Below are 25,711 nucleotides of genomic sequence, written 5' to 3' on the forward strand. Positions count from 1 at the left end.
AGAACAGGTGATGGAGTCGTGGTTCCAGGGTTTTGGACCGACCACATCCTTCACTGCTGCCGTGGTAAAACACTTAGGGCTCCTTCACATCTGCAGTCTGTCAGGAAACCATTACACCGAGCGCTGATGAGGTTTTATGAGCGCCGGCTTTGGACTCGGATTCGCTCTGTAATGAAACAGTTCCGTCACTGTGATCGCGGTGGCGGTTACCTAGCAACCGTGGTGCTGACGACGACGACGACAAGCACAACAAACAAGATGTTACAAAGACGCGACTGACTGACGGAAAAAGAGAGAGGAAACCTCGTCGGACGAGGGAACGAGGGAAGGTAAAGGCCAAACACATCCTGATGGAAGAGTTAAAACATTCACCGACTGTAAGATTTCACTGAACTTGAAGTGTCAACGCAACAAACACGAGTGTTTGACTCTGATGGAAAACAGAAATGCACTGTTAAAGAGTTGGATTCTATCTGTCATACACAGCAACATGAATACACAGGGAAAAACCGAGTGTCAGTTTAACTCTGTTTCAGATAACATTTGGTCCCACTCAGAATTAGAGTAAAATTTATTCTATGGCCAGTGTCAAATATTCAGAGTTAATTCTACTCAATTCAGTGTCAAAATGTTTGACTGTTTACCTCCAGGACTAGGGGTGTAAGAAAATATCTGTTCTGCAATATATTGCGATATTTCATCTCACGATACTGTATCGATATTAAAAAGTACTGTATTGATATTTTTAGGTATTTATTCAAATGCAGATATTGTGGAGGTTTGTTTTTGCTTTATGTTTTTCTTTATTGTTTATATCTTATTTATTATTATTTAACACTGTTTTACTAAATAATGGTTATTTGAAGCATCCTAAAAGCACTTTTCACTGTCTGAGAGGCAGATGGTAGTGCCTTTGTTGGGATCGCACAAAAATAATGTTATATTCCCCTCAAGGTTTGTTTTTTTTTTCTATATGTGTTTTCTTTTTCTGTGCTACTTTTATGTTAACGGTTGCCTTTTGTACTTGATTATCTTAATATTAAATGTACATGTGCACTGTTGGGCTCTTTTTTTTTTTTCTCTTGTTTCCTTAAAGTGTGGTTGGCTACATGTACAGGCTTATTCATATCATTTTTACTATTCATTTTTCCATTCCATCCATGTTTTAATTTACTTAAACTACCCTTTTCTTTTTTCTCTCTCTCTCCTCTTTTTAATGATCATTATTGATACCTTTTTTTTTCTTTTACAAAAAAGAGAACAGTGTACTTTGTATGATTGATGTCTTGTAAAATATCTTATATGACTGTTCAGAATAAACAATTGAATAAAAAAAATAAATACTGTTTTGAGGTCAATTTATAACAAAAATCGAACATTTGAGCAGGATCTTAAACTGTAATGTCTGTAAAATATGATTTCAGTTTGAACACAGGAACATCTTGTGATATAACATTAGATCCTGTTCTGATCAAATAAAAATGTTTAGTATTTGTGCAGATTTCTGCTGTAAATCAATTCTTCCAGGGAATAATCTTTAAAAAAAAATGTAAAAATTGCCTTTTTAACAGTATCGTGATATATCATATTGTGACTGCAGCATTGTGATTTGTATCGTACTGCCAGATTCTGGCCTACACACGCCTCTATCTGGGACCTGCTGTTGGACTCACCCATGTCACAGTTGGCTCCGGTCTTCCCCTCCTCACATTGGCTGCAGTCCGGTCCGGTGAAGCCCCGCCTACAGACACACCTCCCTTTGACGCACCGCCCCTTGTTGCTGCAGTTGTTCGGGCAGCCTTTAGCGGCGCAGTCCGGTCCGGCGAAGCCCGCCTCGCAAACGCACTGTCCGTTAACGCAGCGCCCCCGGCCGTTGCAGTTTCCAGGGCAGGAGATCTCGGAGCAGTCGAGACCGGAGAATCCGACGTCACAAACGCACTGTCCGTTGACGCAGCGCCCCCTGTCGTTGCAGTTCCCGGGACAGGTTTGTTCGGAGCAGCTCGGTCCGGTAAAACCGCTATCACAGACGCATCTACCGTTGACGCATCGTCCCCGGTCGCTGCAGTTGTCGGGGCAGGACCGCTTGGAGCAGTCTGGACCGGCGAATCCAGGATTACACACACACTGTCCGTTCACACAGCGCCCCCTGTCGTTGCAGTTCCCGGGACAGGTTTGTTCGGAGCAGCTCGGTCCGGTAAAACCGCTGTCGCAGACGCATCTACCGTTGACGCATCGTCCGCGGTCGTTGCAGTTGTCGGGACAGGCCGTTTGCGAACAGTCGGGTCCGGTGAAGCCGGGATCGCACACACACTGTCCGTTGACGCAGCGGCCGTTGTCGTTGCAGTTTCCGGGACAGTTGGACTCGCTGCAGTCCGGTCCGCTGAAGCCGGCGAAGCAAACGCACTTCCCGTCCACGCAGCGGCCCTGATCGCTGCACTCGTTGGGACATTCGCCAACGTTGATGGAGCATCCGGCACCTGAGGAAGACGACAGAGAAGAGTTTAGAACAGGGCTGCCAAACTCATTTTCTTTCGGGGGCCACATTCAGCCCAATTTCATCTGAAGTGGGCCGGACCAGTAAAAAAAAATAGCATGATAGCCAATAAATAATGACAACTCCAAACTGTTTTAGTGCAAAAAATAACATTCAGTTCTGCCAATATTTACATTTACAAACTACTCAAACAAAAAGGATGTGAATAACCAGAAAAAAATGGCATTTGTTCAGAAATATAAGTACAATTTTATCAATATTCTGCCTCAACTTATCATTTATACAAACGCATTACAGATCAGATCTACAAAGGCACAAAACAGTTAGTAACAGGCAGAATATTGTTAAAATTGAACTTAATTCTCTTTAGACATTTCAGGTTGTTCATATTTGTTCAATTTATTCACATTTTATTGTTAAGGGATAGTTTGTGAACGTAAACATTGTCATAATTTCATGTTTTTACACTAAATCAAAGAGATAAATTGGTGTTGTCATTATTTATAGGTTACTATGATATTATTTTTTAGTTTGATGCCCTAACTTGCACTTTGCAAATTCATCCCGTGGGCCGGATTGGAACCTTTGCAGGGCCAGGCTCGGTCCCCGGGCCGCATGTTTGACACCTGTGGTTTAGAAGTAGGGGTCAGTCAGTCGAAGCAGCGACAGAGCACGGACCGAAGAAGAAGACGTGGTTTGATCTGGTTTTTATTGTTTACAGACGACGTGATGTGGGTTTTCAGAGGTTCTGTTCGGGTTTTAAATTTTTTTTTTTTTAACTTATATTTTGTTGTTTAATTTTTGAGATTTTCCAACACAAACATTTAGAACATAGAGTTAGTTGTCGTCCTGTATATTGTCCACTTTTTCCATCGATCTTCGCATGTTTCTTGCTGTAGTCGTACAATAAAAGTCACTCCATGTTGTGAATTTCTTCCACAATGTCTCTCCAATTATTTAGGGTAGGGGGGGTCCTGTAGGGGGGTCCTCTTTACACCATTTTCGTGTGATGGCTTTTTTAGACGCTACAAAGAGGATTTTGATCAAATATTTATTCTTTTCTTGTTAAATGGTCCGATTATTTTTGGCAAATTTGTTTTAGGTCAGAATTCAAAAATTGTTTTAAAAATTCTGATCCATCCACTAAAACCATCCCATAATAAACAGTGTTAAAGTCCTACACTAACACCCTTCTACCAAATGAGTACAAAATACACAGACACATTTTATCATTTAACATTTGACCTAGAACCAAAAATAATAAAGGATATGAACTAATGTTAGTGTTAATCACTGACAGATAACAGGCTGCAGGAAATCCAGTTTTTATTTAGTAAATTGAAGAAAAAGTTGCATAAAAAATATGGTTTGTTTCCATTAAAAATAGGCATTTGTAGAGGCCAATAATGTAATAACAACTGATAATGTAATAACGGCCGATAACTTAATAAATTTGCCATTTTTGAAATATAATAGACCAATAATGTAATAAAAGTCCTGAACCGATAACGTGCTAACTTTTGGCCAATAATGTAATAACTTATTATGTTATTGGGAGAGAGACACAGAGACAGTCTGTGTTTTCACAGTTACATCCAATAATAAAAAGTTAAATAAAGTGATATTAGTATATTATTACGTTATTGGCTCAGTTATTACATTTGAAAATATTTTTTTTTAACCAAACAAGTAATGTAATAACCAGCCAATAATGTAATAAGTTATTACGTTATTGGCCAAAAGTTATTACATTATCTGTACAGGACTTTTATTACGTTATTGGTTTGTTAGATTTTAAAAATGGCAAATTGATTACATTATCGGCCGTTATTACATTATCGGCCGTTATTACATTATTGGCTTCTACAGGATTTAAAGGGTTAAAAACAGTTATTGCGTTGTTGGTATTTTTGTTTTGTTTGGCTGAAGTTGAGGAAATACAGTTTGTTTTTAACTTTTTTTTTTTTGTCTAAAAGTATAGTGACGTTACCACCCCACAGTGGAGGTTACGCTCTTTTGTTGATTCGAAGGTGGTCTGTGGGCGGGGCACCGGAGCGTTAACCCGGTCCGGTGGGATCAGTGTCTGGATCTAAATCGGATCGTTGGGTCGTTAAAGCCCTGGTTGGTTTCCACTGAAAACAGACTGGACCAGTTAGAGCTGGGTTTATTTGGTGCGATGCGGACTAACCCAGGGGCGGTGAGTCTTTGTTTGGAACGCTCGGCCCTGGATGTGTGTGTTTGTGTTGCTGCTGTTGTTGTCGTGGAGGGGAGGGCCTGTGAGGGAGGGGCCGGGAATGACATCATCACATCGGCTTAGCTCATGCCTCTCCGGCTGCCAGCTGGGAATGTGATCGGTCCTGAGGTCAGCGCCGCGTTCTGGAGGATGGTTCTGATCCAAGGAGTGGACCCACATCGGTCAGAACCCTTTAACCCCCCACCCCCACCCCCACCCCACCGCCGCCGCCAAGTTCCCACCGAGCGTCTGTTTATCAGCGTCACGTGGACGAAACTGATAAAACTGGACGGTTTCACTTAACGTTTGAGGGACAGTTCAGATGTTTTTATTCTGAGTCAGTGTTTGACCTACAGCAGAGTTTCCCAAATGAACTAAAATAATCTACTTTATTTCTCCTGTGGAACCGAACGTACAAAAATACACCATGAACTCCCCAAATGTCAACACTTTTACTGACCGTTCTACCATCAAACATGTCTTTAACCCTCTGGTATCTGGGTGAGCATATTATGCACACTGAGCATTTCATATTATTTAAAACCACAAATAATCATGTGGTTTTGTCCATTTTGAACTAAAAATCTACATTTCAACAGTAAAAAAAACACTGTTCTGATGTTTTGTGTTCATTTTCATCCCACTGCAGGTCTTTAACCCTTTGGTATCCAGGTGAGTGAATTATGCACATTTTACACTTCATGTTACAAAATATATTATTTTTCACAGTTTGTTTTAGGTCAGAATTAACCCTGTAAAGCCAAATCCATTAAATCATTGACACAATCATTGAAACTGGAGCCTTTAGTGGTCCTTCTGAACAACCAAAAATTTTTGTTTTTTTTTTAAATGTCAATTTCCATGATATTGAGGGTGAAAAAGTCTTTTTTTGTGTTTTTTGCATCCAAAACTATGAACTTTGAACAAACTATGGTTTGTTTACATCACAAACATGAAATTTAAAGGGTTAAAAAATATGACAGTAATTGAGTATTTTTGTTTATGACTCAAGTTGATGAAATACAAAAAAAATAAAAATAAAAACAAAGTGTGTGAAAAACATTCTGACGTTACCACCCCACTGTGCAGATGATGTGTTTTTATTGGTTAGAGGACCTCTGTGGGCGGGACACCGAAGGGTTAAACCTCCTTTTACATCTTATTCAGTGTTTTCCATAGTTTTCTCTGACTTTTCTGCTTTTCACATAGTTTTAGTGACGTCATGTATAAACTCACATATCATGTTACTGTTTAAAACTGATAATTGGCGACATAATTATTTGACAGAAGTGAAACAAAGCAGAAGTCGAATGACAGTGGATTTTTAAAGACTGACGTAATAACACGAGCTTCCACCAAGAAAGAGTCAATTATTGATAAATCAGTCGATTGCAACACTATTGGAACTGTGAGACCTAACACGAAATATCCAAGTCAAAGTCATAAACACCTGAATGAATGAAGTGTCAAACTATCTGATGTGATTTTTTTTTTTTTTTTAACTTTTATTTTTGAGAAACAGATGCATTTAAATCCACACTTTGCCAACAGTATTAGTCAGGACTGAAGTGAAGAAAAAGGATGAAGAGAAGTGATTCTAGGACCAGACGTTTACGTTAGAATTAGACAAAAAGACCAGATGGTTAATTAGTTACTGCTACTTTTTGTGTTTTTTCTTTTTCCACAAAGCAATGTTTAAGAAAATAAGACAGAAATTCACATGTCTGTCTATAAAACAGTAGTAAAATGATTTCAGAAAGTCAGAATAATATTGATGTGAAATGTCAGTTTGTCTGTTTCTGCTACTTTTGTAGGAGTTCGCAAATGAATTTTTCTGTCTATTTAACCTTTTTTAAGTGATTTATCACCATTTTTTATTATGTTATCCTCCGTATTTTGTATTTTTCACTGCAAATCATGTATTTTCCTACATTTAACTTCCTATATTTACTAAAAAAAAAAAAAAAGAAAAAAGTTGAATAAAAACTAAAACTTAACAAAATCAAACAAAAATTCAATCAAATAATGAAGAAATGAACCAAACCAAACAAAAACGGAGGTAAATAATGAAAAAATGAGGAAAACCCAAACAAAAATTAAATATAATAATGAACAAAATGAGCAAAACTAAGTAAAATTGTAATATAATGATGACTAAACTTAACAAAACTAAACAAAAATTGAGTAAAATAATGAAAAAATGACCAAAAACCAAAAAAAAGTAATATTATAATGAATAAAATGAGCAAAACTAAATGAAAATTAAATAAAATGATAAAGAAATTAACAAAACCAAACAAAACTGAGTAAAATAATAAAAAATATAACAAAATCAAACAAAAATGTGATATAATAATGAATAAAATGAGCAAAACTAAATAAAAATGTAATAAAATGATGAAGAAATGAACAAAACCAAGCAAAAACAGAGTAAAATAAAGGAAAAAATGAGGAAAACCAAACAAAAATTGAATATAATAATGAATAAAATGAGCAAAACTAAAAAAAAATTAATAAAATGATGAGGAAATGAACAAAACCAAACAAAAACTGAGTAAAATAATGACAAATGTAACAAAATCAAACAAAAATGTGATACAATAATGAATAAAATGAACAAAACGAAACAACGTGAGTTGAAGACAATAACAGATAACCCTCAGAACTCCACCTACAGAATGAAAATGACTCCAGATGAACTCTGGATGGTAGACGGAACATGGACATTTGGAAGACGATCAATATGAACCAAATTTGATCTCAATCGGCCGATTACTGCTTCATTTAGGTCCAAAAAACAGATTTTCAACTAGAGCGCCCCCATGTGGATGACTTATAATACTCATAGAGAAGCTGAAATGAACAGGGCTCTTCCACTAGGGGTCCACTATGTTGGTTATCAAGGAGAAGACATCCAACCAAATCTGTCCGAGTTATCGACAAAACACCAAGGAGATCCAACGGCAGCGTTCGGTGTAAAACCATTACATCCCTGAAAGTCCATTTGTGGACATAATTACTGACAGTCATCAGATTTTTACGGTCGTGTAAACGTTGACAGATTATCATATGTTTAAATGACGCGTCTCCTCCTCAGTTTCACTGTTGAACCAGGTCCATCTGTTGTTTTATCCACATGTAAATGAAGACATTCTGTTCAAACAGGTCTCATCCATGTATTTGATTCATTATTTGTATTTATTTGTATTTCTGCTGCTCACACCATTAGTGAAGTAAACTTTCCTCTGTGTTGGAGTATTTCATAAAAATGTCTATCCCTTTCATGCATGACGTCCACATCTGTGGACACAAAGTTGAAGCTCACTTTCCAAAGGTTATGAAGGCACTATTCTCCAAACCACATGGGGGCAGTCTCTACAGACCCTCAGTAATACAGTGAACCAAAGGATCGTCTTAGTTTTAGAACGTGGACTGCTCTGTGATCTCATAAAGTGAACGTCCTAAGACCCAGCTATGGGTTTTCTGTCCTCGTTTGGACATGAGTTTCACAACTTTATACAAAAAACAAACAAAAAAACTGTCCACCACAAAGGCCATTCCATAAAATTAAAAAAAAATGCATCTGAAGAATCTGTTGCATCATGATGATTCCAATATAGGCAATTATTTAATTAAAAAAAAAAAAAAACAAAAAAAAAAAACAAAGCCAAAACTTGTACTTTCCTGCGTCTCAGGAGGTTAAATATCTTGTTATTAAAACCATATTTTAAAAAAATTCAAAATGCATTTTAACCTGAGCCTAATTTTGAGTAATAAAGTCAATCAAAAAAAAAAAAAAAAAAATTAGAATTTAGAGCCTTTTTTTCAAAATTCATGCATGGTTATTGTTTGTTTTGTTTTTTTTCCCATCATGCATCTCCACCCTGTGATGTGATGAAACTTCAGGTGTTTCATTGGCTGTTTCTGGTGTGTTTTTTTTTCCTACCTTTGCTCTCCTTGGAGGTGCAGCATCCACCCTCAGCTCCTCCACATTTCTCCCTGAGCGACGACACCTCCCTCTCCAACCGCTCCAGACGCTCCCTCAGGGCGGCGAAGTCCGCCTCGCAGCCGCAAGACCCGGACCCAGATCCAGACCCGGTCGGGATCACTCTGATCTTATGGGTCAGGACCAGAGGAGAACCAGGACTCAGGTCGATCTCTTTACCTGAGGAGGAGTTCACAGAAGGTCAGGGTGGAGGAAACCCCCCTGTGGGTTCCAGTGTCAGGGTGCGGTGGGTTTTACCTCCGTGGGCGGGGTCGGCGTCGTCGCCCTGGGTGGCGCAGCCCTCGGAGATCAGCACCTGGAAGGACCACCACAGGTCATCTGGACCACATCACATTCAAAAGATCTGGACGCGTCACAGAAGGAGTTTACGCTCCGGGAGCAGAGAAGTGTATTTCAAACACAAATACACCAAATACTCAATAACTGCCATATTTTTAACCCTTTAAATGCCATGTTCGTAAGATACCAGACCTTGGGGGACCAAGCCTTTACTGCAGCTGCCCCCGCCCTACGGAACTCACTCCCACTAAACACTAGGAACTCAGACTCAATACAAAACTTCAAATCACTGCTGAAAACTCACCTTTTGTTTTGTTTGTTTGTGAAGCATCTTTGAGCGTCCAAAAAAAGCACTATATAAGTGTGATGTATCATTATTATTATTATTATTATTATTGTTATAACCACACCATGAATAAAAACCCTGAACAGGATGTAAAAACAGGTTTATCCCGCTGGTGTCCCGCCCATAGAAGTCCTTCTAATCACCAAAAGTGGAACCTGCACAGTACAGTAATAATGTCAACATGTTCTTCATACAGTTTGTTTTAAACTTCTTTTTCTTTTTTTCTTTTAATTTCACCAGCTTGAGCCATAAACAAAAATACCAAATACTCAATAACTGCCATATTTTTAACGCTTTAAATGCCATGTTCGTAAAGTAAAATTGCAAAAAACATCAGTTTTTTTTTTTAAATACTACATAAAAATCGGATTTCTAATTTTCATTTTTTCATTCTGGCATATATCAATGACTAACACCAACACTGACTGGTATATATTATAATTTTTTTGTGCTAGGTCAAATGTTAAATGCTAAAATGTGTCAGTGTGTATTTTGTTAGTGTAGGCATTTAACATCATTTACAATGTCATGATTTTAGTGGTTGAGTTAAAATTAAAAAAAAAAAAAAGTTTGAATTCTGACCTACAACAACTTTTGAAAAATATTATGAGCTTTTATCATGTGTATGATATGCTCACCCAGACACCAGAAGGTTAACCCTCCAGAATCCTGCTTCTAGAGGGCCTTCAGAACCTTAAACGAAAGTACATCGTCTATGCAGTGCCCTTTTAATGTAAAAAAAAAAAAATTTTTACACTAAAACAAAGGTGTTAATGCGTATGTCATTATTTATAGGTTATTGTGTTATTATTTTACTGGTCTGAGCCACCTGATCATATTGTTCTGAATGTGGAACCTAAACTAAAATGATTTGAATATCATTTATAACCTCGGGTTTTGTTTTTGGTTCAGTTTGTTTGTTTACACTTTAGCACCAAAACTATTGGTTGAATTCATACCAAATTAAGTTTATAGACTGTCAGTGACCCAGAATAGATGTGGTTATATTTTGGGAAAAGTAGGTCAAAGTTCAAATGTTTTATGAATTTTTAAAATCTTTTTTCTTCCATTTACTTATAATGAGCAGAGTTTCACATGTCTATAAAAACATCAATTTTGTTTCAATTTCCTTCAGTTTTGCCACATATATACAGGTAATTAATATGACATCATCACACGTATACACATGATGACATCAGCTGGATCGATGCATTAAATAACTTATAACTATCTAGAAATGTCCCATTTTTTTATTATTAACAAGGGCTAATGCTTTATAAAGTGAGTGAAATTCAATTAAAAAAAGAGGAAAGCTTGGTTTGGAGGCTGAAAAGTTTTGCTTATGAATGAAATATTTTCCCAATAAGATGAAAAAATTAACTAAACACTGCAGACATTTGTTCTTATTTTCATAATAACATGTAACAGCTTCAGGTTATTGAATGTATCTTCTGACATTTAATGAAATTTTTTATGTATTTATTTATTTTTTAAATGTATTTTTTGTATATGAATTAATGAAAATGTTTTCTGTTCATATACTGATTGTATGATTGTATTTTATTTTTGTATCTGTATTCTTATGTATTGTGTTCTGTGTTAAATGTTTGACAATGTTGTATATTGATATTTAAATAAAGTAAAAAAAAAAAAAAAATCAACTGGATCGATGCCAAAATAAGCTACAATACGTGCGATGGGCGGGGCTTGTTGTGCCTGGAACTACTTGTTAATATCTTCAGTGTAATTTTTCCATGTCATAAATTCATCCCATGGACCGGACTGGACCCTTTGGCGGCCGGTGGTGGTCCACGGGCCGTATGTTTGACACCCCCTGGTCTAAACTGAACAGACAGAACATGGACAGTAGTTTTATTTTCTGCAGTTCCATGATGGAAGCTGATAATCTGTTTTTAACAGATGATGTGAATGAAACCACGTCCCATGTGTCGGTTTCAACCACAGCGACGGGCGGGTCCAGAAAAAACACTTCACACAGACAAGAGGGGAGATCCACATCTGATGTTTCTGAACAAGAAACAGAAACTAAATCCATGTTTTAATGATCTGTATCTGAAAACGTGGACAGAAATGACATGTTTGAGCTCGTATCTGAATTCTCATGAGTAAAAATATGAATAAACTGGTCGTTTTTTATTCAAGCTTATTATTGACAGACGTTATCTACAAAGATGAAGAAATAACTGTGTTCAGATGAGTTCATCCTGCTGTTATGTGGAGATAAAGACAGAGTTATCATCAGAAAATAACATTTAATATCCTGAGGTGATGAAAAAATAATGCATGAGCTTCAAATAACAGCATTTTAAGAATTAAAATCTGGGTTTTGTTTAGATTTGGTGAAAAACTAGTTTGATGAAGAGGCTCAGTGATGTGTTTTTAATTTCACACAGTAAAATAAATCAGATTACTCATGAGGATTTACTAAAAATAAGAAAAGTCCACAAACCTAGAGGCAGACTAACCTGCATTTGTACACAGTGGTTTTAAAATGGAATCACTGAGTTTGAGGTAAAATCAGCCAAAACACTGACAAACAAAAGTGTAAAAAGGACTCAATACAAAACATGGGTCAGTCAGACGAGGGTTTGACGCTTCATCAGTAAAAGAAAAACAAACCTGTTGCATCATGGGATAATAAACATGTTGATCATGTGACAACAAATGTCTTTAGGTACGAAAGAGAAATGTTCATTTAAATAAAAAATAAACAGATAAATGAACAAAACTCAAAGTATTTTTAGTTTTAAAGTTTGATTCCAACTCTGACGACACAACATTTATCCATAAAGTTCATAAAATTACTTGATTTTAATCTGAGCTCATACAGAACAGACTGAAAGGATTTAATTCCATCGAAGGTTCCGTTGATTTAGGTTTTTTTTTACTCAGATAATGATTAAAATGAGTTCATTCATATCTTTTACCATGATTTACTCATTTTATCTGATTCAGCTGACTTGTATTTTAACTGCCTCTATTGTTTTTACCATTATTATTATTATTATTATTATTATTATTATTATTATTATTATTATTATTATTGTTAAGGTTGTGTTGTTTTGTGATTTCAGTGTTTTCATCTATTTCCCTTGTTTTCTCTGTTCTGATCAAATGAGGCCTTTTTTTTTTTCATTTGTTTTATTTTATTTTATTCTTCACAGCTGTTTAGTCTGTGAATGGATGATTTCCCAGACCAGGGTTTTATTTCTGTATGTATGTATGTATGTATGTATGTATTTATTTATTTATTCATCCATTCAATCATTCATTTAATTTTTGTGACATTGTGAAGTTTGTTAACGTTACTCAGACGTTTTCAGCTCCAAACTATACTTTATGTCCAATCTTTCTTCAGAAAGTTACAGACATCAATTATAATATTAAATATTACCCTGGTGTTTTTTTATGTGTCAAAAAAATTCTATGATACATAAGTATATAATTATAAATGACAGAACACCAATAATAAAACTAAGAATCTTCATTTTCTGTCACTTTTTAGAGAAAATCATTGGATCAGTGGTTAAAATTTTGACACTTAAAAACATCTACATATATTTATATATTTTAACAGCAGAAGGTGGTTTATTTATGGAAGAGGATTAGGGCCATTGGAAAAAAAAATAAATTAAAGTCCAATATGTTTTTTTTTTTATTATTATTCTGAGAAAAAAAGTCAGAATTCTGACTTTTTTCGCTCTGAATTCTGCCTTTAATCTCAGAGCAATAATAAAAAAAAATATTTAAAACAGCCAGAATTCTGAGGAAGAAGTGAGAATTATGAGATTAAAGTCAGACTTCAGACTTTTGTTCTCATCCTGCTATAATGGACAGTCTGCACGTCTTTGTCCGATTAAGCGCGTCTTTGTCGATGTTCCATCACAGGTGGGCGTTTGTACAGGTGTTCCTCAGCCTTCACAGGCCCCATCGCTGCCAAACTCGCTAAATGAATACAAACATTACCTGACTATCTACTAGGCACAATTTTATGTCTGTATTCAAATGTTGTGAGGTATTCTGGCCGATTTTATCTGTCCTGGCTCGCTCAGCCAGGCATGAAAGACGTGACGTTCGTGGACGAGTTGAGTCTTTTGAACGGCTCTTTTAAATGAACACTAAGAACCGATTCGTTGCAAGTCATTTGTTTACGTGCCGTTCTTCTATTCAAATTGCCCACACCGCCTTCATACGTCACCTGTGTGTCCATGAGTCTGAGTTGTCCACGCTGCCTTCACCTGAACCACTAATGACATCTGTGAGTTTGAGTTGTCCCAGCACATCCCATTCACTTGAATGCAGTTACGTGCACAGCTAATTTAGGGGAGGAGTTATCAGTGACAGTCCGACTGACTGGACTGAAGGCATTTACCGCTGGGTCAGGGAGGAGCCACTGAAAGAAGTGCAGATGTGGCATTAACTGGAGGAGCATCTGCTTCTATAAATGCAGACATGCATTCATGTGGTAGAAAAGCTGGGCCCCAGTGGACCCCGGCCGGGCCCTGGTGGTCCCCGGCCGGGCCCCGGTGGTCCCCGGCCGGGCCCCGGTGGACCCCGGCCTCACCACAGTCCTGGTCTTCAGTACCTGTCTGCTGTTCTACTCTATGTAACGGGTCATGAAACACGCTCAAAAATCAGTTTCCTTTTACATATTTGATGGTTTTTCAAAAAAAAGTAACACAATAACTACTTTCCCTGGTAACTAATTACATTTATGAGGGAGTAATTTGGTTACTAATTAGATCACTTTTTTGGAAAAGTAATTAGTAACTATAATTAATTACTTTTTCAAAGTCATCTGCCCAACACTGGTGGTTCTGCTGCCGTTCATGACATTTCTCGTCCTACCAGACCACACCACACTGTGCAGGCTGCAGTTCACTACCGCTGCATGAATGTAATCATGCTTAACAGGCCAAACACATACATGCTCTTCCCTTCATGCCTCACATGTTGGCTCAAATTATTACCTACACAATGTATGATTAAATGTTAGTTTACAAATGGATAGTGGTGGCAGACAAGTTCTGCTTATCATGCTATCGTACAATGGCACCACGGGTACAATGCTGCTAGTAATAATAATAATTATTATTATTATTATAATAATAATAATTATAATAATAATAATTATAATAATAATAAAATATATATTGGACCTTAATGTTTTTTTTTTCCGGGACCCTTATCCTCTTCCGTATTCATTGAATCTATTAAACTGTTAATAAATATAATTTATATCATCCAATAAAATCCACTCCTGATCGACCTTTAACTGATCGATTATGAAACATCTGTATAAACTCATCCATCATTAAACCACCTGCTGAATTACCTTTATAGCATCCGGTTTGGTGTTCCTGGGTGACCTTTGACCTCTGACCTCTAACTCCTGGCAGGCTGTCGGGGTCAGGACGAGGAAGAGGGGGAGGAGGAGGAAGGAGGGGGCGGAGCGTAGCATGGCTGTGGGCGGAGCTGAAGCAGGTGAACGGTGAACGGTTGATTAGGTGACCTTTTTTCTGGATGGGTTCGACGATCAGACGACGATCATGTCCTCGTCCGAGTCTGCGAAGGGTTTACACCTGGAAGAAAACCCACCCGTTAATGTCCCGTTAGAGTCGACTTTGGACAGATCTGGGAAACGCCGCTGTAGGTAAAACACTGACTCAGAATGACACCTTTTATAAACATGAAATAAAAAGTGTGCATAATATACTCACCTGGATACCAGAGGGTTAAGCCATATTTATACATTCAGTCAAAGAAGTGTCTGTAACCATGTACTGAGTGAGTTTTATATAAAGAGTTCAACATGAAACTAAGTCTGAGACATGAGTCCCTTTTCCACCACAGAAGCTTTTATCGTTTACCTGCATTTGGAAAAACCTCAGTGTGTTTCCACTGACATTACCAACAGAGACAGGGATTTCGCTGCATGTTTTTTTTTTTTTTCCTCTCCAGTATCAGATTTAAGAAAAAAATCCCAAAAACTCCCTTTCACTCATGAGGTCTTAATGACAACAAGATTTCATCCCAAAAAGTGCTGTAAAAATACAACATATTCATATTTTGCTCCTTTTTAAACAAGTCAGTCCTTTAAAACGTCTTCAGCCTTAAATTTACATATCAGTTATTAATTACATTTTCAGTATTTTAACCACAGCAGACCCATGATGGTTCTGATCGTCTGGTTTTTGTTCCTAAACTGAACCTCCGTCGTGCATTTCCACAGCCTAAAGGTAAATAATGCACTATTTGAACTCCATCAGAGGGGTTTTCTGTCTGTAAATTCTGTCCTGGTTCAGGTATGAGGACACGTTGGACATATTTAACATATTTGACATATTTCCTCGTCTTCTCCTTTCCCATAATTCACACCTGCTGCTGATCCACTTCAATGCAAACTCAAACTCTGTAAAACTCAGCAGCTGCTTCAGTTTCTACGGTCGAACATTGGAGAAAATCGGCGTAAAACCTCCGCCTCTCCTCACCGTCACTCACTGCTGTTTTTTTTTTTTTATCTTTAATCTGAGTCTTTTCCTCTTTCCTTCACACTGAGGCCAGGTTTCAGCAGCCAAAGAAAACTCTGAGCCACAGCCTCTGTTAAAAACCTGGCAACCGAGGACAGGGAGAACCCAGTAGGACTTCAGGAACCTGTAGGAACCTGCAGGAACCTGCAGGAACCTGTAGGAACCTCCAAGAACCTGTAGGAACCTGTAGGAACCTGTAGGAACCTCCAGGAACCTGCAGGAACCTTCAGAAACCTGTAGGAACCTCCAGGAACCTCCAGGAACCTGTAGGAAACTAAATAAACTAAAACTAAGCATTTAGAAAATAATGAAAACTAAAAAAAAAAAACCCTAGTAAACCTGCTCTAAAAAATAATTAAAACTAACTGAATTAGTGAAAAAAAATCAAAACTAAATAAAACTCAACTATAATGAAAAATCCAAAACTATTATAACCTTGAGTTGGATCAATGACAGTGGATAAAATGAACAAAAATGAATAAAAAAAACCCTTACAAAATAACAAATAATGTGGGGAAAAAATAAGCAAAAAATTTACTAAAATAAAGGGAAAAAAATAATAAAATAAGCAACAAAATGAACAAAAAGAGGCAAAGTCATGAATAAAATGAGCAAAAATGAATAAGAAATCAACAAAATAATAAGTAATATTAACAAAATAAGCCACAAACTGAACAAAATTGAAGAAAAAAAGAATAAAACAGGCGACAAAATGTCATCTTCTACAACATGGAGTTGGATCAATGACAGTGGATGGACACACTGGGTTTATGTTCAGTTAATGATAGATTTTGGTGAAAAAGTCCCTTTTTCTCAAGTTTTCTCTGTTTTCAGTAAAGTAACCCTCTAACTGTAATCTCAGCATGATGATTAAAGAACATTATCATTAATTAATACAGGAAAATACCTAAGTTTCACTGAAAAAATGTAAAATGGAGAGGATAAAATGACGATAAATGGTGATAAATCACTTTAAAAAGGTTAAATAGAGACAAACTCATTAGGGACTTGCCCCAGACGTAGCCCTGGGTCTGTATGGGTTAAACACCGACACTCATGGTCAAAATGACACCTTTCATTTGCAAAAGACTAACTGTGACGAAACATTTAAAATATGAAACAAAAGCTAATTTAACCTTCAAACGACACAATTTGCAAACAAATGTATGAGCTCGTCCAATCAATCATTACATAACAGATGACTAAATACAAAACACACAGTTCATTTGTTGTGTTTCTACATCAGATATGGGACAAATTTACCATCTGACAAAGAACGGTTCCAGCAGCAGAAACACTTTGAAGCCACTTTGACTGATTTCATGGTATTATTTGATTCAAACTGTGGCTGAAAACTGAAATACTGTAAATATGACAGAAAATGAACCCAAATCAGATCTATGACAGAAAATAAAAGAGTTCAAATGAGGGTCCTGGGTCAGCTGCAGACTGGTGCTGACTGTAGATTTGGGTGAAACAGCGTCAAACAGGTGCTTCAGCGGTTCCAGACTGATGGAAGTAGGTTCTAGTAGTTATGAAGAATATATGGTTTCTGTTTGGTTACCATGGTTACAACAGTGGCGTTTGGGCTGCTTGAATGACATCTGTGTTAACTGTTTTGCAAAAGGCTGTAAAAAAAAAAAAGTGTCAATCCAATAAGAAAGGGTTAAAACATTTACAAGAGATGAGTTCTGCTCTGCTGAGGAAGAGATGAATGGACCGGAGATGGAAACGACCAACAGATACAATGTTTTATGTGAACCATCAGTTACTACAGCTTATTTGTAACAGGCAGAAGTTATACGAAGTAATTTACATTGTTCCTATTAAATAAACGTTATAAATAAAGTAAAAATGAAAACCCAGTGGATCCAGTTTATTTAAGGGGGTCCAAACTCAGCATGTCCTCTGGCAGCTCAGAACTCAAATAAGCTTGTCCTCAGATTAAGACTTTCCACACTTTCTCCACAGTGTAGGTTAAGAAAACACCAAACACAGCCAGTTCAGGGGATGAAGATTTATCTGGTGATAAAATATCAGATCCTCGAATTCAGCGTGGAATCACAAACTGAACTGGTACCAGGGTTTTATGCGTCATATATTCTATTTAGTGAAATTATTTTCACTTTGCGACCATAAGACATTTGATCAATGATGGAAGAAGGTTTTAAAGTCAACTTTCCCACAGGATTCCACTGGTTTTCAGATTCCCAACTTTAACCCTTCGGTGCCTGAGGGTCTGGACCCTCCACTCAAAATGACCCGGGTTTAAATCGATGTGTTTTTAGGACACTTTTGTCATTTTGTGACGTTAAAAATAATTATTTGTATTATATTTTGGTCCACAAAGAATGATTTCATGTTTGATTTTTTTAAAAACTACATTTGTAACAATTTAAAATGCTTTTAAAAATATTTAGGAAATTTGAAAAGCTTACTATATATATATATATATATATATATATATATATATACACATACAGGGTGGGGAAGCAAAATGTACAATATTTTGAGGCAGGGATTGAAAGACAGTGTATGACCAGTTAGTTTATTGAAAGTCATGAGAATTTAAATCTTCAAATCATATTTTACTGCATTTCTAACGCTCTTGTTGTCTACCTCATGTTCAGTTGCCATTTTTCTCATGGATTTGGTTGGATCCTTTAGGATTTTGGATTTGAGAGCTTTAATAAAAGCTTTGGTCCGTTTTTTGTTGCTTCCTCCACTTCCAGACTTTCTGGTAATAGTTTTGCTCATAGTCATTCTCTTCTTTCCATTAGAAACAGTCTTTATGGACACCCCAACTATTTTTGAAATCTCCTTTGGTGTGACGAGTGCATTCAGCAAATCACACACTCTTTGACGTTTGCTTTCCTGATTACTCATATGGGCAAAAGTTTGTGAAAAGGTATGGATAATAGTGTTAGGTATGATTATGACATCAGTATATGTTTGGGTTCAAAACAACTGACGTAGTGTCTGCTGAGAAAAAACAACTAAATGTTCATTGTACATTTTGCTTCCCCACCCTGTATATATATATATATATATATATATATATATATATAGTCAGAGGTGGGTAATCCCAGCTCCATAAAGTAAAAATCCTGCCATGAATTTGTTCCAACCACTCACTGAACCTGCCCATTTGGACGAGCACAACTCCTCATCCAGGTAGATGAAGGGATACTTAGTGGAATCACCTGTGTTAAGTGAACAGGTAGAACTAGTGCACGGCAGGACTTTTACTGTACGGAGCTGGGATTACACACCTCTGTATATATTATATAATCTATATTACAAAAGCCAAGTGGCCTCTGTGTGTGTGCATATCTGCATGTATGTGTGCATGTATGTGTGTGTGTGTGTGTATGTGTGTGTGTATGTGTGTGTGTGTGTGTCTGCAGATTCATACTAACTCCGTACACAGCTGACTGCTGCAGGTTGTCATACTTAAGCGTTTTTGGTCAATGAACAGACTAATGAAAACGGTAAGTTGATCGGACCACTATTTTGGCAGATATTAGTCATTCTGAACACAACAGCCTTATAATCATGTTGCTATGGCCAGAATGCTTTGGCGGTGACTGCTGGACAAATGCAGAACAGCATGCACAAATACACAACAGCATAAAAACGACCACATCTGGAACCTGTGGATCCACACGGGTCAACGAACTAGTATATAATATAGAATATAGAATACAGAATATAGAATACAGAATATAGAATATATAACAGCAATAGAACAATATCCACATCCATTCAGTGAGTGAGTCCTTTGGTTTTACTGTTGAATGAATCAAAGGTTCAGATTTAATTCTATTGTAAATGAATGTGGGTCATTTTGACCCAACGATGGAAGCTTGGGGTAGTAAAACAAAAACTACAATTACATCAAATCTATAGAAGGTAAGTTCAAATTTTAAATATCATGAGGTCAATAACATGTTTTTTGAGGAATACCTGGAATATGAAATAATAATAATTTTTCATTACAAAGACGTTACAATAAAACATCACCAGGTCATTTGGACCCACTTATGCATCTAAGGGTTAAATATCATCAGCATACGGCTAATATTATTGATTTCATGAATTTTCTCATTATTTTCATATAAAAATCAGCTGTTTTCTATTTGACTCCATGTTTTCAGACAAATGCTCTTACTAGGGACGTAACGATATGAAAATTTCATATCACAGTTATTGTGACCAAATTTATCACGGTTATCATTATTATCGCAGTATTGTTGAAACTGTGCTCAAAATGTTCAAAAAGTACTGATACACACACTGAAATAATTTAACCAAGTTGTATTTAAAAAAAAAATAATAATAACTGGCACAATGTCCCTTCTGTTGCAGAAACATTCAAATATCAACCCTTAGTGGTCTGAGTCTATTTTGTCCGTTTTTCAGTCCTTTTGATTTTGCCTTTATATACTATATAAACAAATGTTCACTATAACCATGCTTGGGATCTTTTTTTCAGCACAACTTCATTTATATCATCTGTCTATTATTTTTTTTCACTTTAACCTACTATAAAAACACAAAAGGACAAAAAAACACAAACAAAAATATAAAATCCAATTTGAAAAATGTATATCATTTATTGCATAAATAACACACAGGTGCTTAACGAACCTTTTCACAGACTTTAAAAGTGAATATTGGTTCCAAATAATAGGTATATAAAATTAAAACTGTAATAAATTAAAACTATACTCAAATATTTGACATAAAAGCAGATCTTTACGTAGGTGTTTTTTCCCCTAAAAGTGTGGTAATCAAACACGGTTATCATGAGAATTAGAATTTAAACGGTAATACTAACCGTCTGTGATTTTACCGCAGTTTATCGTTATACCGGTAATTGTCACATCCCTAGCTGATACTTGACTTATTTATTTAACAGATCAGGTGACTAATGTATTTTTCTTTCATGCCTGTGGTGTGTTTCCATACCTCGGTTTTCTCTGATTGGTCAGTGTTTTTTGTTATGTTTTTTGTTAATCTAAAATATTGGTCCTAGATGTTTGTTTTAACTGTAAATTTCGGCTTTTGTCGGTTTTTAATATCAGCTTTAAGCGTCATTGATCATTAATAATGATCAATAACACACTGGTGGATTCCTTATTTCCACCTGAAGCCTCTATCTGAGGTGAACGTCACCTTAAAAACTCAATAACTGATACAGATTTAATGAAAACTGATGATCCGATGCTGAACGAGGTGTCGAGGCTGTAATAACAGACGTCCATCACAGCGTTCATGGGTTTTTATGTTTCTGCAGCTGAGGTCTAGACAGACGGACGCTGGGAAATCCATCATGACGTTTACAAGCCCGGGTCATATGGACGCCACACGAAATATACGCAACGATTCAGACGAGTTCCTACAGAAATTCACCTGCTGTGGAAGCATCAACCAGCGCCTCCGTGTGGATGGAATCAGTGTTTACCATCAGGTCACGGGCTGATTCATCCTGTTAATGTTGGAGTTTTACTGAATTCAGGCATGTTTTTTTCAATAGTGGGATAAAATGAGCAACATTTAACAGAATATTAGGCATTAATAAAGACTTTATGGATTCAGCAAAAGTGAAAATTAATAAAAACTTGCAGAAAATATATTTATAATATAGATTTTTTTTTAGCTAAATTGATAAAAGTAGACAGTTTTTTGTACTATGATGAAAAATATGCTTTAATATACCCTAAAAAACTTAAAAATATTCAAAAATATTCATTATCAGCTTAGACAAAAATGAGATGCCTGCTTACTTAATAAAAAAAAACAATACAAAATCTGGTGAAAATCTATAACCAAGGCATGCAATAACAGCAAAATCCATTCAAGAATTAGGAATAAAATTGCTAGAATATAGAAAAAAATATTATTTAGCTGATGTTTGTGCTGCAGAATCTTTCAAAAGCACTAAAAACTGTCTCAAAAATTAGAGTAAATTTCTGAAAATAGATAAAACACAGGATTTAGACCATGTTTGAGCTGCAGAATCTTAAAAAACATCATAAGCACTAAAATTAAATGAATAAAAAAATGCACAAAATAAGGAATTAGATGGAGTTTGGTCTGCAGAATGATAAAAAAAGCATCTAAAGTATTAGAATAAAACATGCAAAAACTGACATTTGAATGATGTTTGAGCTGCAGAACCTGAAAAATTGGGGATAAAATTTAAAACATATGCAAAACTGAGAATTTAGTCCATGTTTGAGTTGCAGCACTGAAAGGCACCATAAACACTGGCCATATAATTGATAAAATATGCACAAAAATAGCATTCAGTTGGTGTTTACTTGACAGAAACATAAAAAGTATCTGGAAAAAATGGACAAAATAAGCATTTAGACCAGATTTGAGCTGCAGAATCTTATAAAGCTTCACTGACACCGGCATTAAAATGGAAAAAAATGCACAAAATAAGGACATAGCTGGTGTTTTCCCTGCAGAATCATAAAATGCATCTTAAGGATTAGAATAAAATATACAAAAAACTGACATTTCAGTGATGTTGGAGCTGCAGAATCATAAAAAGCATCTTATAAATCAGTGATGAAATGTGGAAAACGCAAACTTTTCTGTGCAGAAAGTTGAGAGTGTGTTGAAAAGCCTGGTTTTAGAAGCAGAATGAATAAAGTTAGACTTTTTTTTTATAAGAATCACAAAAAGCATCTTCAGTATTAAAATAGCATATGCAAACATTAACATTTCAGTGACGTTTGAGCTGCAGAATCTTAAATATTAGGGTTAAAATTCAGAAAATATGCAAAACCAAACGTATAGACTTCATGTTTGAGCTGCAGAATCTTAAAAAGCATCAGCAATAAAATGGATAAAAAATGCACAGAATAAGGATTTAGTTGGAGTTTAGTTACATTTCAATGATGTTGGAGCTGCACAATCACAAAAAGCATCTTATAAATCAGGGACGAAATGTGGAAAATGCAAACTTTTCTGTGCAGAAAGTTGAGTGTGTTGAAAAGCCTGGTTTTAGAAGCAGAATGAAGACAATGTGATGTTTTTTTTTTTGCAGAAATCTGAGTGTGTGAGCAGATGCATCCTACCTGATCGGCCTCAGACTCACTGACTGAGCAGCAGCAGCAGCAGAACGGACACGAGCAGGACGCGACGAGGGAGGAGGGCAGTAAAATTCCCTCATAGTTGAGGAATTTTTCCTCCCTCTGTGTTTCTGTGTTTCCCTCCTCCTCCTCTTTCTTCTCTGATGTAATTCTGTGCTTTAACAGGTCCCATTTGGGCGTGGGGGGGGGCTACGATGGAAAACATCTGAATATTGGGATGTTTGGAAGGGGGGGGGGTTGTTGGAGGTCTTTACTCCGTCCCCTGGTGTGGACCTTCAGATGCTCAGATCCTCTGTTGTGGTGGGAGGGGCCGTAAACACAGCGCTGCTCTCCACAGTCCACAGCTGATCCGTCCTGTTTCTCTGCAGTGACGTTTGGACGCTCGACAAGATGAACGAGCATCAGGACGACACATGACGACTGATAATGAGCATCAGATTAGGAACAAACGGGAGGATTCATCTGCAGCACAGGAGGCAAACATGCAGACCCTGGGCCAAAACCCACCAAAGGGTCCAATCCCACCCACAAGAGGGTCCAATCCCACCCGCCAAAGGGTCCGATCCCACCCGCAAGAGGGTCCAATCCCACCCACCAAAGGGTCCGATCCCACCCGCAAGAGGGTCCAATCCCACCCACCAACGGGTCCGATCCCACCCGCAAAAGGGTCCGATCCCACCCGCCAAAGGGTCCGATCCCACCCGCAAGAGGGTCCAATCCCACCCACCAACGGGTCCGATCCCACCCGCAAAAGGGTCCGATCCCACCCGCCAAAGGGTCCGATCCCACCCGCCAAAGGGTCCGATCCCACCCGCAAAAGGGTCCGATCCCACCCGCCAAAGGGTCCGATCCCACCCGCTAGAGGGTCTAATCCTGACTGTCAAAAGGTCCAATCCCACCTTCAGAAGGGTCCAACATCTAGATTAAACCCACCAATTGGTCCAATCTCACCCACAAACGGTCCAATCCCATATGCCAAAGGGTCCAGTCCTGTCCCCGAAAGGCTCCAACATCCAGTCCCACCCACCAAAGGGTCCAATCCCATCTGCCAAAGGGTCCAGTCCTACCCATGGGATGAATTTGTGTAATACAAAACTTACATTTAAGAATTAAACAATCAGTGGAGTCAAACTCCTTCAGGTTCCACATACAGACAAACATGATCTAAAGTGGGTCAGACCAGTAAAATAATAACAGAATAATCTATAAATAATGACGACTACAAATGTTGTCATTTTTAGCGTAACAAAAAAGGAGAAAACCTGAGCAAATATGAACAAACTGAAATAAGAGAAGTGTAATTTTTCTTTTGACACTTATTTTTTTTACTGGTCTGGAAAATATGCAAAACTGAACACTTAGGTCATGTTTGAGTCAAATATTCTTAAAAAGCATGATAAAAATTAGACATAAAAAGGATAAAATACACAAAAAAAAATTTTGTTTGTGTTTTGTCTGTAGAATCTTAAAAGCACCTTAAGAATTAGAGAAAAATTTGTGATAATATTAAGAAAATATGCAACACTGAGCATTTGGACTATGTTTGAGTTCCAGAATATTAAAAAAGTACCATAGTTTTTGGACATAAAATAGATCAGATAATACCAGAACTGTTGATAACTCACTTTAACCCTTGGATCAGTAACTTAGCTCTGATTTACATAGAAATAACCCTCGAACCCTCGTCGAACCCTGTTCTAATCATTCCACATGTGTATAATTGTTGATTTATGAGCCGCAGATGTTTGTGTGGATGTGCTCTGATGGAGTTAAAGTCAACCGGGTTTATTAACCATCGACTGTGACTGAAACGGTTCTGCTCACCATAACGTTCATTTAACCCTAAAAGACCAAAACCATCGACTGATCCAAACTGTTGAATACCTGTTGGTCCACTAATCCTATTAAGACATGGAAATAATTGGTGTAAAATACAGTTCTTCATCTTTTCATGGTCATCAGATATGAGCCATTTGAATGTTCAGAGGCTCAATCAAGAAAATTAGAAAAACATAGAAAATAGAAGATAATATAGAAAATTTACAGAAATTCCAAAAATATTCAAGAAAGTTGACTACTAAATGAATAAAATAAAAAACAGAAAATAATTTAAAAATTAACAACATAATCAAGAAAATTAACAAAAGAGTGAAAATCACGTACACACTGATTGTTTTCTAGATAATTTTCTTAATTTAGTTTCATGCGTCGTTGTCCAATATGTGGCTCTAGGCCTTATTTAGCCCGTAAGGACCCAGTGGGACATTTATGACAGTTCCAAAATGAACATTTCTGCATATTTAACCATTCGTAAGTAATTTATCACCATTTATTGTAATATTATCTTCTGTTTTCTTCTGGGTTTTTTGGTGAAAATCATTCATTTTCCTATATTTAATTCACTGCTCATGTAGAAGTTCATAAAAGATGAGTGTAAAGTTGAGGATTCTTATATTAAAAATAGAGAAAACTGAAGAAAGTGTCTTTTTCAGTCCATAGTGTCATTAAATGAACGTAAACCCAGTGTATCCATCCACTGTCATTGATCCGACTCCATGGGTTTTACTGGTGAATCAAAGTTTACATTTTTTATCCATTTTGTTGCTTATTTTCTCCACGTTATTTATTATTTTCTACATTGTCTTATTCACTTTTGTTCATTTTGTCAGTTTCATTCATTATTTTATTTGTTT

General features: G+C 36.7%; 1 protein-coding gene across 1 annotated transcript in view; it reads right to left on the minus strand.

Annotated features, from left to right (window-relative positions):
• Positions 1 to 14,958, minus strand: part of LOC115416793 (tenascin-X-like) — a 56,808-nt gene extending 41,850 nt beyond the window's left edge. The window contains 4 exon segments of the mRNA XM_030130673.1: positions 1,674 to 2,477; positions 8,674 to 8,892; positions 8,971 to 9,028; positions 14,715 to 14,958. Of these exon segments, the coding sequence (XP_029986533.1) occupies positions 1,674 to 2,477; positions 8,674 to 8,892; positions 8,971 to 9,028; positions 14,715 to 14,840 (1,207 nt within the window). The 5' untranslated portion in view covers positions 14,841 to 14,958.
• Between the last annotated feature and the right edge of the window lie 10,753 nt (positions 14,959 to 25,711).

The sequence above is a fragment of the Sphaeramia orbicularis genome, unplaced genomic scaffold (assembly GCF_902148855.1).
Source record: "Sphaeramia orbicularis unplaced genomic scaffold, fSphaOr1.1, whole genome shotgun sequence".
NCBI classification, from domain to species: Eukaryota; Metazoa; Chordata; class Actinopteri; order Kurtiformes; family Apogonidae; genus Sphaeramia; species Sphaeramia orbicularis.